The 12,697-nt window shown below is 47.3% G+C and overlaps 1 protein-coding gene across 1 annotated transcript in view; it reads left to right on the forward strand.

Moving 5' to 3' along the window:
* LOC147098046 (STE20-like serine/threonine-protein kinase) overlaps positions 1-12,697 on the forward strand; it is an 80,046-nt gene that overhangs the window by 42,675 nt on the left and 24,674 nt on the right. Inside the window, exons 8-13 of the mRNA XM_085971269.1 lie at positions 705-815; positions 2,267-4,261; positions 5,572-5,793; positions 5,895-5,921; positions 6,665-6,795; positions 9,934-10,057. Coding sequence (XP_085827395.1) covers positions 705-815; positions 2,267-4,261; positions 5,572-5,793; positions 5,895-5,921; positions 6,665-6,795; positions 9,934-10,057 — 2,610 coding nt within the window. The remainder of the gene's footprint in view (positions 1-704; positions 816-2,266; positions 4,262-5,571; positions 5,794-5,894; positions 5,922-6,664; positions 6,796-9,933; positions 10,058-12,697) is intronic.

A 12,697-nucleotide genomic window follows, 5' to 3' on the forward strand; every position in this document is an offset into this window, starting at 1 on the left:
TCCCTGCACATGAGTAGAAAGAGATAGATATAGGCCACTTTGCTCAATAACTGTTGGACTTTGGAAACAGAAATGTTTCTCTGTGTAGTTCAGGGTAGCATTGAGCAAATATAACTATGCTGACATTTGGGCTAATAATTGCTCAGGGTCAAATCCTTCTGACAAGAAGTCCCATGGATTGCAGTCCCATGGATTGAAGTCCCATGGGTTGCAGTCCCATGGATTGCAGTCCCGTGGATTGAAGTCCCGTGGATTGAAGTCCCATGGGTTGCAGTCCCATGGGTTGCAGTCCCATGGATTGCAGTCCCATGGATTGCAGTCCCATAGATTGCAGTCCCATGGATTGAAGTCCCATGGATTGCAGTCCCATGGATTGAAGTCCCATGGGTTGCAGTCCCATGGATTGCAGTCCCATGGATTGAAGTCCCATGGATTGCAGTCCCATGGGTTGCAGTCCCATGGATTGCAGTCCCATGGATTGAAGTCCCATGGGTTGCAGTCCCATGGATTGCAGTCCCATGGATTGAAGTCCCATGGATTGAAGTCCCATGGCTGTGCAGCTTGCTGAGAAAGGCACACATGCCAAGACTTTTAGTTTCTTAATAACGGTCAAGGATTCGATGAAGGGCAGTAAGATGTTTTTGTTGATTACTATTCGTTGTGCCTCAGTCTTGTGTTTGATTAAAACCTGTTCTTTCTCTCAGCACCCATTCGTTGCGTGTGTTGCAAGCAACAAGCCAATCAGAGAGCTGATTGCTGAAGCGAAGGCAGAGGTTATGGAGGAGATTGAAGAAGGGAAAGAGGATGAACAGGAGGTACTGACGATGAGTGGCCATTTTTAGATAGAGTTACCATCACAGCTTGCAATTGGAAAGAAATGTATTTTTTACTTTCTTCTTTCCCCAACTTCTGAGGCCACATGCCATCAACAACCAAGAACTCAGGTGTCCAAGAGTGGCCAGTGGTAGGACCTGCTCTCCTTTTCTTTCTCGCTGTGGGGAAGTGCCAGGCTTCCACTCTGAGCCTTACACCGAGACCATGGCTGTGAACAGGAGCTCGGCACGAGGGCAAAACGCAGCCACAAACCTGCACCTCCAACACAGCTAAAAGCCATCCACTTTATTTGGCAGCAGGCGCATGGGAACACCACCACCTCCAAGTTCCCCTCCAAGTCACAAACCATCCTGACTTAGAAGTATATCGGCCAATCCTTCATCATCGCTGGGTCAAAATCCTGGAAACTCCCTCCCTAACAGCCCTGTGGGAGCACCTTCACCACACGGACTGCAGTGGTTCAAGAAGGCGGCTCACCACCACTTTCTCAAGGGCAATTAGGGATGGGCAATAAATGCTGGCCTTGCCAGTGACGCCCAGATCCCATATACAAGTTTTTTAAATGTATAGATTTTGGTTCAATATAAATCTATGGGTATGGTAGCATAGTGGTTATGTTACTGGACTAGTAATCCAGAGACCTGGACTAATGATCCCAGAGATATGAGTTCAAATCCCACCATGGCAGCTGGGGAATTTAAATTCAATTAAATAAATCTGGAATAAAAAGCTAGAATCAGTAAAGCTGTCGTAAAAACCCATCTGATTCACTAATGTCCTTTAGGGAAGGAAATCTGCCATCCTTACCCGGTCTGGTCTGAATGTGGTTGACTCTTAACTACCCTCTGAAGCAAGCCATTCAGTTGTATTCAAGAAGGCGGCTCACCGCCACTTTCTGATGGGTAATAAATGGTGGCCTTGCCAACGACGCCCACATCCCGTGAATGAATAAAAAGTTATCATTAAACTGCAACCTGCTCATTGACGTAATAAAGCTCACTACGCACTTGGTTCGAGTATAAAGCAAGGCTTTAATCAACTTGTTTCAGAACATGGAGGTCCAGTTGTACTTCACTAGTTCCTGTCTTACAAAATGTCCCTGGGCAAACTGGGCCCAGGCCCGAGTATTTATACTCCTTGGACGGCGCCACCAGCTGGCCGTCCAGTGTTATTTCATGAGTCGTTTCTTCATGATGTTGAGATTTATAACACTCCTTTTTTCTCCTCAAAAAGCAGAAACGATTAAAGCTTGAAAAGGATGAAACCCAAGAGCAATGGGAGATTTGCTATAAGTGACTAAATAGGGTTCTAATAAACAGCACCCACCAAAATGATTAGGTTGTCGTTCAAATTCTGATGGATGTACTGTGCATTTCCAGCAATTTTGGTTTCTATTACTTCAAGTGGTGTATTGTTTTAATTTTTCTGCCAGGCTCTCGCATACCATCAGTGTTCCGTTAGTGTACTCAACGCGGAGGAGGAGCGGCCAATGAAATTCACCAAGGTTTCACTGGCGGAAGAGCCAACAAGCGCTGGGCCTGTTGACGACGGGCAAGCTGCTAACTCAGTCTTGAGCAGCACCGAAGAAGACAAAGCCAACACTGCTGAATCAATGGCGTGTTTGACCAATAGTGAGGAGGGGGAGGTAGTTATGGACACATGTGAAAGTAAAGCATCTGAAAATGAGCGATTGACAGTGGTTGATGGTAGCCTCAATGAGGTCAATGTAAACAATGCCGAGGAGATACATTTAGAAACCCCAGCTGCAAGATCAAAGCTCATGGCCAATGTTAATCAGGGTAGAGAAATCACAGATGATGAACTTCTGATAAGTTCACAAGGGTCAACAGAATTGCAAGTGAAGAAAAATGATGTTATCATAAGTGAAAAGGAACAAGAATATGATAAACCAAATAATATCACCGAAGAATCTGAGCCTGTGAAGGACAATGACCTGGGACCTGACTTCAAAGAGCTGACAGACTCAGCATGTGAAGACTGTAGCTGTGCTGAACCCAAAGTGACACTGGAAGATGAAGAGTCAAGAGTGAGCGATGAGAAGGTAAGGACAGAAGCCACTGATTCGTCACCTTCGGGAGAAGAGGATCTAGCAGAAACCGAGAAAGCTGTGCCATTATTTGAAAAGACAGAAAGTGAGGTGTCAGGGATATTGGAGGACCCATTAACGGAAAGCATTGAATCAATTGCAAAGCGGGTAGAAATGGAAGATTCTGCAATACCAGGAAAAAATATTATGACTCCAGAGGGAAGCTCAGCAGAAACAGAAACCAACATGGAGTTAACAGAGGAAGAGATTGCCGCTCATTCCCTTGGTCCTGGGAAAGCTGAAACAACTGCAGTGACAGATGAGTGCATTTGTGATATGAAATGTGAAAGCTTTTCAGATGTAGAAATTATGGTGATTACCCAAGACATCAAAGAAAATGAACAGGATCTAAAGGAAGACAAGTTAATTTCTCAACCTCAGTTAACTAATAATGATTGTCTACATCATAAGGAGGCTGTACAGCTGTCCGACAATGTTATAAAGACTGATGCAGACTCCGAGCTATTACTTTCTGTGAGTGTGGAGCCTGTAATTGGTGAGGTGGAAGAGACAAAGGAAGAAGGATCTGATTTAGAGACTGCAAGTGACAAAATAGTCAATTCCATAGCGGATGAGTCAGAAAACTTGACTGGGGAACTTACTTCAGAGGTAATGTACTTGGGAGTTGGCAGTGAAGATTCAGTTAAATCTATGCAGTGTGAAGAGGCAGAAAATCACTTGATAAAGTTTCCTGAACTGATAGACACAAAGTCTTCGATCGAGAGGTCAGGGGTTGCACACATAAATGAAGAAACCATCATGACTGAAGAAACGAAACAATTAGAGTGTGAAGAATTTGTAATGCCACAAATGGCAGGGAATACAACAAATGTAGACACTACCCAAACAGTCAGCAAGGAAAATACTGAGCAGAAACGTGACTGTTTAGTTAAAGAAAAGGAAGATGTGTCAGAATGCAGTGATGATATTGCCTGTATTGTAAATGAACTGATAGACCTGATAGTAGCAGATGAAAGAGAACACGAGGCGAATAACTCTAAAGAAACTGAGCACGAAGTCACACTCTGCCTGCTGAAAGTAGAAAGTTCCCTCAGCGGAGAAGGTTTTGATCAGGTTGAAGAGGTCAACAGTTCTGATAAAGGGCTGAAACCTCCAAATGAATCTGCAGAGAAAGTACAGGAAGAAGGACTTGCAAACGGCGATGTGGGGAAGGAGAAGGAAGAGCCATGTGACAACCAGGGAGAACAGGAGGAGCACGAACAAGGAGGAAAGACTGATGGTGAAGACGCCTCCCAACCGCCCGTTGAAGATACTTCTTGTAACCAGGAAAATGAAACATCTCGAGATTCTCCGAATAAGGTAAAGTTTACAAATTAATGAAAAAAATAAGGCAAAACATTTTGTGAAGGAAGCAACTAAAAGCCGCTAGCCCTGGATTGTTCTCACTGTTTGAAAGAAAAAGAAAGAACTTGCATTTATATAGCGTCCTTGGTATGCCCCAAAGCACTTTACAGTCAATTAAGTACTTTGAAGTGTAGGCACCCAATTTGGGCATAAGCTCCCACAAACAGCAGTGATGTTGGTTGAGGGATAAATATTGGCCAGGACACCGGGGAGAACTCCCCTGCTCTTCTTCAAATAGCGCCATGGGATCTTTTGCATCCAGCCGAGAGGGCAGACGGGGGCCTCGGTTTAACGTCTCATCCAAAAGACGGCACCTCTGACAGTGCGGCACTCCCTCAGTACTGCACTGGGAGTGTCAGCCTGGATTATGTGCTCAAGTCTCTGGAGTGGGGCTTGAACCCACGACCTTCTGACTCAGGCGAGAGTGCTGCCCACTGAACCACAGTTGGTGATCCCTTTCACACCTCTAGCCCCCAATCTCTGCCTCAATCTTTATTCCCTCTGCCGCCTCTCTATTTTATCATTATTACAGGAAACTTTGTGCTATCCGGCACCGACGGGACCGAGCTGCTGCCATTCCCTCAAAACTGCCGGACACTCCAGAGCTAATGTTGAAACATACGGAGATGACCCTGTTGCTTAGCAACAGCCTCTAAACAGTCGGCAAGCGTCTCTGTAGCGTCTCTAGCTGAAGCTGTTGCTTAGCTACAGACCTTGCAGAGCTTGACTGTTCAAAAAAAAGCAAAGAAAAGAAACGAAAAGAATAAAAAACGGCTCCTGATTTTTGTCGGTGGCTCGAGCTTGCCGGACGGTTAGCCTCCGGATAACACAAAGTTTCCTGTACTGCGGTCAGTGCTACTCTGAAATCTTCTTTTGTTCATTCTAAGCTGCACATTTGCCATTCTACATGTTCTTTCCCTCCCTGCATCCTCACTGGATCATAATCAAGACTTATTGCAAAGTCTCCCTTTCTAACTCTTCACTCTGGAGCTTCCTATGTCCCTCAGTCTTCCCTTTCTCCTACCATCTCTCTCTTCATTTCAACCGTGGCAGTGCCCTGAACTATACACCTTGGCCTTTCACCTCAATTTATCAATGAGAAGAAAAGTTCTAGAGCAACCTTTTGTAGAAGCCTGGTGCAAGTCACCAGCAGCCCCCACCCCCGCCCCCCCACCTCCCCCTGACTGGCTGTAGACCGAGGGAACCAAGCAGTGTGGAAGGGAGCAAGACTGACAAAAAAAAATCCTTTGCTTTTATTTTTTAAGATTATCGAATCAGACGTTTCCAAGGAAACCGTAAGGCTGGAAGCAAATGGTCTGACCACAGCGGAGGGAGAGACATTGCGACCTTCTGCTGTAAGGCCCCCTTTGGTTGAACATTCACCGGAAGGTGAGATTGGGGAGAGGAAAGTCTCCTACCTATACGGCAGTGAAGAACTTGAGTCGGACAGATTCCTCCCTTGCACTAGAAATGTATTTTATAAACAGGTGACTCAATTTAACGAATGTTTTCCTTTTTTAACTGATTTTTTCTGCCATCTTTGCGAAAATCTGAATGGCTGTCCATTTGTTCTTTGTCTTCATTCCAGAGGCAGTTTGAAGAGTTTGAAGAAGAAGTAAGTAATCTTTCCTGATTTATTCTAACCTTTCATTCTTATTGTTGCATAGAACGTTTGCAGAACACCAGCCACATTGCTCAGCTTCAGTGATATCTAGTGTGACAAGTTGTAGCGAGCCCAGGACCCAGTGCTCCATTAGACACGCAGACCAGAGCTACAATGGTGAAAATAATTCACGTTTATTCACCCATGGCAGTTGTGTCTTTCAGTGCAGCGATGAACAAAACTATAACAGGGATTATTTTCCAGCATACACCTTCTCACTCTCCCCTAAACTCCCCTCCTTCACTGAACTATTCCCCTGCCTTTTTTGCTTACAGGCTGGGAGCCATTCCTGATTAAAGGCAATTAAGGTCTTAAACTTATACCACATTGCCTTGGTCATTCTGACATTTTATATAACTTCTTAAAGTTGTACCCCTATTGTGCAGAGCTCTCAAAAAGCCTATGGCTGACATATCATCCCTCTCTCACTCTGCTACACTCTAAGAAGAGTGTTTGATGCATATTACAGTGAGGGGCTTATATAAAGTCACATGAGAAAAGAGTGCAATCCGATCGCACCAACCCCCACTCCCCAAGGGGAGCAAGGCACAAGGGAGGGGAGCAAGTGGCCCACAAGGTGGGGGGGGGGGGGGGGAAGGCTAATTAACTGTTGTAATAATTTGGAAAATTAGCACTATTACAACAGGGCAAGTGAATGTGCCATGGGGTTTATAAAAATACTGCCTGTGTTCCAGGATAGACCTGCACAGAGGAAGACATTAAAGAAAACCCGGAAGTTCGTGGTGGATGGAGTGGAAGTGAGTGTCACAACATCAAAGGTTGTCAGCGAGGATGACAAGAAGGACCAGGACATGCGGTCAGCCAGGTGAGAGCTCACCATAGAAACATAGAAGATAGGAGCAGGAGTAGGCCATTCAGCCCCTCGAGCCTGCTCCGCCATTTAATGAGATCATGGCTGATCATCCAAATTCAGTACCCTGTCCCTGCTTTCTCCCCATATCCCTTGATCCCTTTAGCCTCAAGAAATATATCTAACTCCTTCTTGAATATATTTAATGAATTGGCCTCAACTGTTCAGTGTGGCAGAGAATTTCACAGGTTCATCACTCTCTGGGTGAAGAAATTCCTCCTCACCTCAGTCCTAAATGGCTTACCCCTTATCTTTAGACTGTGACCCCTGGTTCTGGACTCCCCCGCCATCGGGAACATCCTTCCTGCATCTAGTCTGTCTAGTCCTGTTAGAATTTTATAAGTTTCAATGAGATCCCCTCTCATTCTTCTAAACTCCAGCGAATATAAGCCTAATCGAACCAATCTCTACTCATACGTCATTCCTGCCATCCCAGGTATCAGTCTGGTGAATCTTCGCTGCACTCCCTCCATGGCAAGAACATCCTTCCTCAGATAAGGCGACCAAAACTACACACAATACTCAAGGTGTGGTCTCACCAAGGCCTGTACAACTGCAGCAAGACAGCCTTGCTCCTGTACTCAAACCCTCTCGCTACGAAGGCCAACATACCATTTGCCTTCTTAATCGCCTGCTGCACCTGCATGCTTACCTTCCGCGACTGGTGCACAAGGACACCCAGGTCTCATTGCACTTACCCTTCTCCCAATCTATTGCCGTTCAGATAATAATCTGTCTTCCTGTTTTTGCCACCAAAGTGGATAACCTCGCATTTATCCACATTATACTGCATCTGCCATGCATCTGCCCAATCACCCAACCTGTCCAAATCATACTGGAGTTTCTTGGCATCCTCCTCACAGCACACACGCCCACCCAGCTTTGTGTCGTCTGCAAACTCGGAGATATTACATCTACTTCCCTCGTCCAGATCATTAATATATATTGTGAATAGCTGGGGTCCAAGGACCGATCCCTGCGGTACCCCACTAGTCACTGCCTGCCACTCGGAAAAAGACCCGTTTATTCTAACTCTTTGCTTCCTGTCTGTCAACCAGTTCTCTATCCAAGTCAGTACCTTGCCCCCAATCCCATGTGCTTTAACTTTACACGCTAATCTCTTATGCGGGACATTATCAAAAGCCTTCTGAAAGTCCAAATACACCACATCCACTGGTTCTCCCTTATCTATTCTACCAGTTACATCCTCAAAAAATTCCAGTAGGTTAGTCAAGCTCCATTTACCTTTTGTAAATCCATGTTGACTTTGTCCGATCCTGTCACTGTTTTCCAAGTGCTCTGCTATTACATCCTTTATAATGGACTCTAGCATTTTCCCCACTACCGATGTCAGGCTTACCGGTCTATAATTCCGAATTCCGGCCCTCTTATCTTCACCAGAGGGTAGCCTCCCCCTCCTTCATCCAATGGCTGAGAATCGTAGAATCTTACAGCATAGAAGGGCCATTCGGCCCATCACTCCTGTCCTATCCGGTGACTGACACCAGAGAATGGACATGTGAGGATAGGACTGGGCTCGGTTATGAAGCTTCCCACGGTCAAGAGCCCACCAACACTCACTGTCTAGGCTCACGTGTGAAGCATGGCTACTTGGTGAGGTACTGGATGGCTCCTGGTGTCCATGGAACGACAGCTCAGCAAGTCTCGAGAGAGAGGAGAAAAACTAGACATCATCTTAAAATTAGAGCTCGGCCATTTAGGAAAAAGAAAGACTTTCCTTTATATAGCACCTTTCATGACCACCGGACGTCCCAAAGTGCTTTTTGAAGCGTAGTCACTGTTGTAATGTAGGGAAACGCAGCAGCCAATTTGTGCACAGCAAGGTTCCACAAACAGCAATGTGATAATGACCAGATAATCTGTTTTAGTGATGTTGATTGAGGGATAAATATTGGCCCAGGACACTGGGGATAATTCCCCTGCTCTTCTTCAAAATAGTGCCGTGGGATCTGTTACATTCACCTGAGGGAGCACCTTGGTTTAACACGTCTCATCTGAAAGGCAGCACCTCTTACAGTGCGGCAGTCCCTCAGCACTGCACTGGAGTGTCAGCCTAGTTTCTGGAGTGGTACTTGAACCCACAACCTCCTGACTCAGAGGCAAGTGTGCAATCCACTGAGCCACGGCTGACACCAGGAAGCACTTTTTTTACACAAAGGGTAGTGGAAATCTGGAACTCTCTTCCCCCAAAAGGCTGTGGATGCTGAGGCACAATTGGAGCGTTCAAGACTGAGATTGATGAATTTTGTTAGATACGGGTACGAAGGGATATGGAGCAAAGGCGGGTAAATGGAGTTAAGGTACAAATCAGCCATCATCTAATTGAATGGCGGAACAGGCTCGAGGAGTTGAATGGCCTCCTCCTGTTCCTATGTGCCATTGGTGTGTATCTTAATGATGCGGAGGTGTTAATTTTTTAGCTTATTTAGATTTTTCCAAATATTTATCAGTAAAGCAAATGTCAGAATTCAAGAAAGACTTGCATTTCTATAGCGTCTTTCATGACTACTGGACGTTCCAAAGCGCTTTACAGCCAGTGAAGTATTTTTTGAAGTGGAGTCACTGTTGTAATGTGGGAAATGCAGCAGCCAATTTGCGCACAGCAAGCTCCCACAAACAGCAATGTGATAACAACCAGACAATCTGTTTTTCAGTGATGTTGATTGAAGGATAAATATTGGCCAGGACACCGGGGAGAACTCTTCGAAATAGTGCCGTGGGATCTTTTACCTCCACCCGAGAGAGCAGACGGGGCCTCAGTTTAACGACTCATCTGAAAGACGGCACCTCCGACAGTGCAGCACTCCCTCAGCACTGCACTGGGAGTGTCAGCCTAGATTTTTGTGCTCAAGTCTCTGGAGTGGGACTTGAACCCACAACCTTCTGACTCAGAGGCGAGGGTGCTGCCCACTGAGCCACGGATCTTTTCCTGCCACCTAGCTGGTTTAGAACTTGCCAATAGGTTGCGAGCCTACCCAAGGCCCCTCCCCCCTCCCCCTTTCCAAAGCACAGGTTTGCTGTGTGATGTGTAGCCATGCGAGCCCTGGATGTGAACTGAATTATTTCCTACAGGCGTCAGGAACTCCGGGAACTTCGGCTGCTGCAGAAGGAGGAGCATCGAGTTCAAACACAGCTCGACCTGAAACTACAGCATCAGCGGGAGCAAATGTTCCGGCAAATCGAGCAGGAAATGATGGTAAGGATGGTAATGTGCCATGGGGATGAAGAGATATGGGAACAAGGTAGGTAAAGGTGATTAGAACTATTTGCTCGTGTAGACAATGATTGCCAACATGGACGGTTGGGTCCAATAGTTTCCATGTTGTAACCTCTCTGTGTATTTCTCTGTGCATCTCAAGTGTGTCGAAACCAAGACTCGTCACTCTGACTTGCCTCTTTCCCAGGACCTCAAATGTGCGGACTCTTCACCTCCTTGAGTCTTTCCTCTGTCTTCCCTTCTTCCTACAATCTTCAATCTCTTAAACCCAAGCGTTGCATCTAACCCGTGCTGTACCTGCCCTGGGAGAGTTTGATGGAACAGTGTAGAGGGAGCTTTACTCTGTATCTAACCCGTGCTGTACCTGCCCTGGGAGAGTTTGATGGGACAGTGTAGAGGGAACTTTACTCTGTATCTAACCCGTGCTGTACCTGCCCTGGGAGTGTTTGATGGGACAGTGTAGAGCGAGCTTTACTCTGTATCTAACCCGTGCTGTACCTGCCCTGGGAGTGTTTGATGGGACAGTGTAGAGGGAGCTTTACTCTGTATCTAACCCATGCTGTACCTGTCCTGGGAGTGTTTGATGGGACAGTGTAGAGGGAGCTTTACTCTGTATCTAACCCGTGCTGTACCTGCCCTGGGAGAGTTTGATGGAACAGTGTAGAGGGAGCTTTACTCTGTATCTAACCCGTGCTGTACCTGCCCTGGGAGAGTTTGATGGGACAGTGTAGAGGGAGCTTTACTCTGTATCTAACCCGTGCTGTACCTGCTCTGGGAGTGTTTGATGGGACAGTGTAGAGCGAGCTTTACTCTGTATCTAACCCGTGCTGTACCTGCCCTGGGAGTGTTTGATGGGACAGTGTAGAGGGAGCTTTACTCTGTATCTAACCCATGCTGTACCTGCCCTGGGAGTGTTTGATGGGACAGTGTAGAGGGAGCTTTACTCTGTATCTAACCTGTGCTGTACCTGTGATACGCTTATCAATTACTTCATAAAAGGTGATGAGTCGAAGAAGAGATGATGAGTCGAAAGAAGAGATGAATAAGGCTTTTATTAGCTAAGAAGAGACCATGCTTCTTCGTGAGTGACTGAACAAGTCTGAACGAAACCCACACAGTGGTGGGTGGAGTCAGCTGAGGCATGCCTCCATACACAGCGCCACCCAGAGGTGGCAATATACAATACAGTGGTCCTGCTCGTGGCGATACCTCTTGTTAGCAGGTACTGCCGAAGTTCGTCGCTCATGAACGATGAGCCCCTGTCGCTATGTATATAGCTGGGGAACCCGAACAGAGCGAAGATGTCATTCAGACACTTGATGACCGTGGTACTGGTCATGTCTGGGCAAGGGATGGCAAAGGGGAAACGGGAGTACTCATCAACTATGTTGAGGAAGTACACATTGCGGTCAGCGGAGGGGAGGGGCCCTTTAAAATCGATGCTCAGGCGTTCGAAGGGGCGGGTGGCCTTGATCAGGCTTGCTCTGTCCGGCCTATAGAAGTGCGGTTTGCACTCGGCGCAGATTTGGCAGCTCTTGGTCATGGTCCTGACCTCCTCGATGGAGTAGGGCAGGTTACGGGATTTGATAAAATGGAAAAACCTGGTGACCCCCGGGTGGCAGAGGTCATTGTGGAGGGACTGCAGCCTATCACTCTGCGCGTTGGCGCATGTACCACGTGATAGGGCATCTGGGGGCTCATTGAGTTTCCCTGGCCGATACAAGATATCATAATTGTAGGTGGAGAGTTCGATTCTCCACCTCAAGATCTTGTCGTTCTTGATTTTACCCCTCTGCTTATTATTAAACATAAAAGCTACTGAACGCTGGTCAGTGAGCAGGGTAAATCGTTTCCCGGCCAGGTAATGCCTCCAGTGACGCACCGCTTCTACAATAGCCTGGGCCTCCTTTTCGACGGAGGAGTGTCTCGTCTCGGGGCCCTGGAGGGTCCTTGAGAAAAAGGCCACGGGTCTGCCCGCCTGGTTAAGGGTCGCGGCTAGGGCGAAGTCGGAGGCATCGCTCTCCACTTGGAAGGGGATGGACTCATCCACCGCGTGCATTGCGGCCTTCGCGATATCGTTCTTGATAAGAGTGAAGGCTGCACACGCCTCTGGTGTCAGGGGGAAGGAGGTGGCTTTGATGAGGGGCCTGGCTTTGTCTGCATAGAGGGGCACCCACTGGGCGTAGTAGGAGAAAAACCCCAGGCATCTCTTCAGTGCTTTTTGGCAGTGGGGAAGGGGTAGCTCCATTAGGGGGCGCATTCTGTCGGGGTCGGGCCCGATGACTCCGTTCTCCACCACGCAGCCGAGGATGGCCAGGCGCTTGGTGTGAAACATACATTTTTCCTTATTGTACGTTAGGTTCAGCCGTTGGGCCGTACGGAGGAAATTTGCTAGATTAACGTCGTGGTCCTGCTGGTCGTGGCCGCAGATGGTGACGTTATCCAAATAGGGGAAGGTTGCCCGCAGCGCGTTCTGGTCAACCATTCGGTCCATCTCCCTTTGGAAGACCGAAACCCCGTTGGTGACGCCGAAGGGGACCCTAAGGAAGTGGTAGAGGCGGCCGTTTGCCTCGAAGGCAGTATACTGGCGGTCCTCATGGCGGATGGGCAGCTGGTGGT

Source organism: Somniosus microcephalus, chromosome 30, assembly GCF_052327205.1.
Source record: "Somniosus microcephalus isolate GS21.2 chromosome 30, FLI_Smic_1.0, whole genome shotgun sequence".
In the NCBI taxonomy this organism is placed as follows: Eukaryota; Metazoa; Chordata; class Chondrichthyes; order Squaliformes; family Somniosidae; genus Somniosus; species Somniosus microcephalus.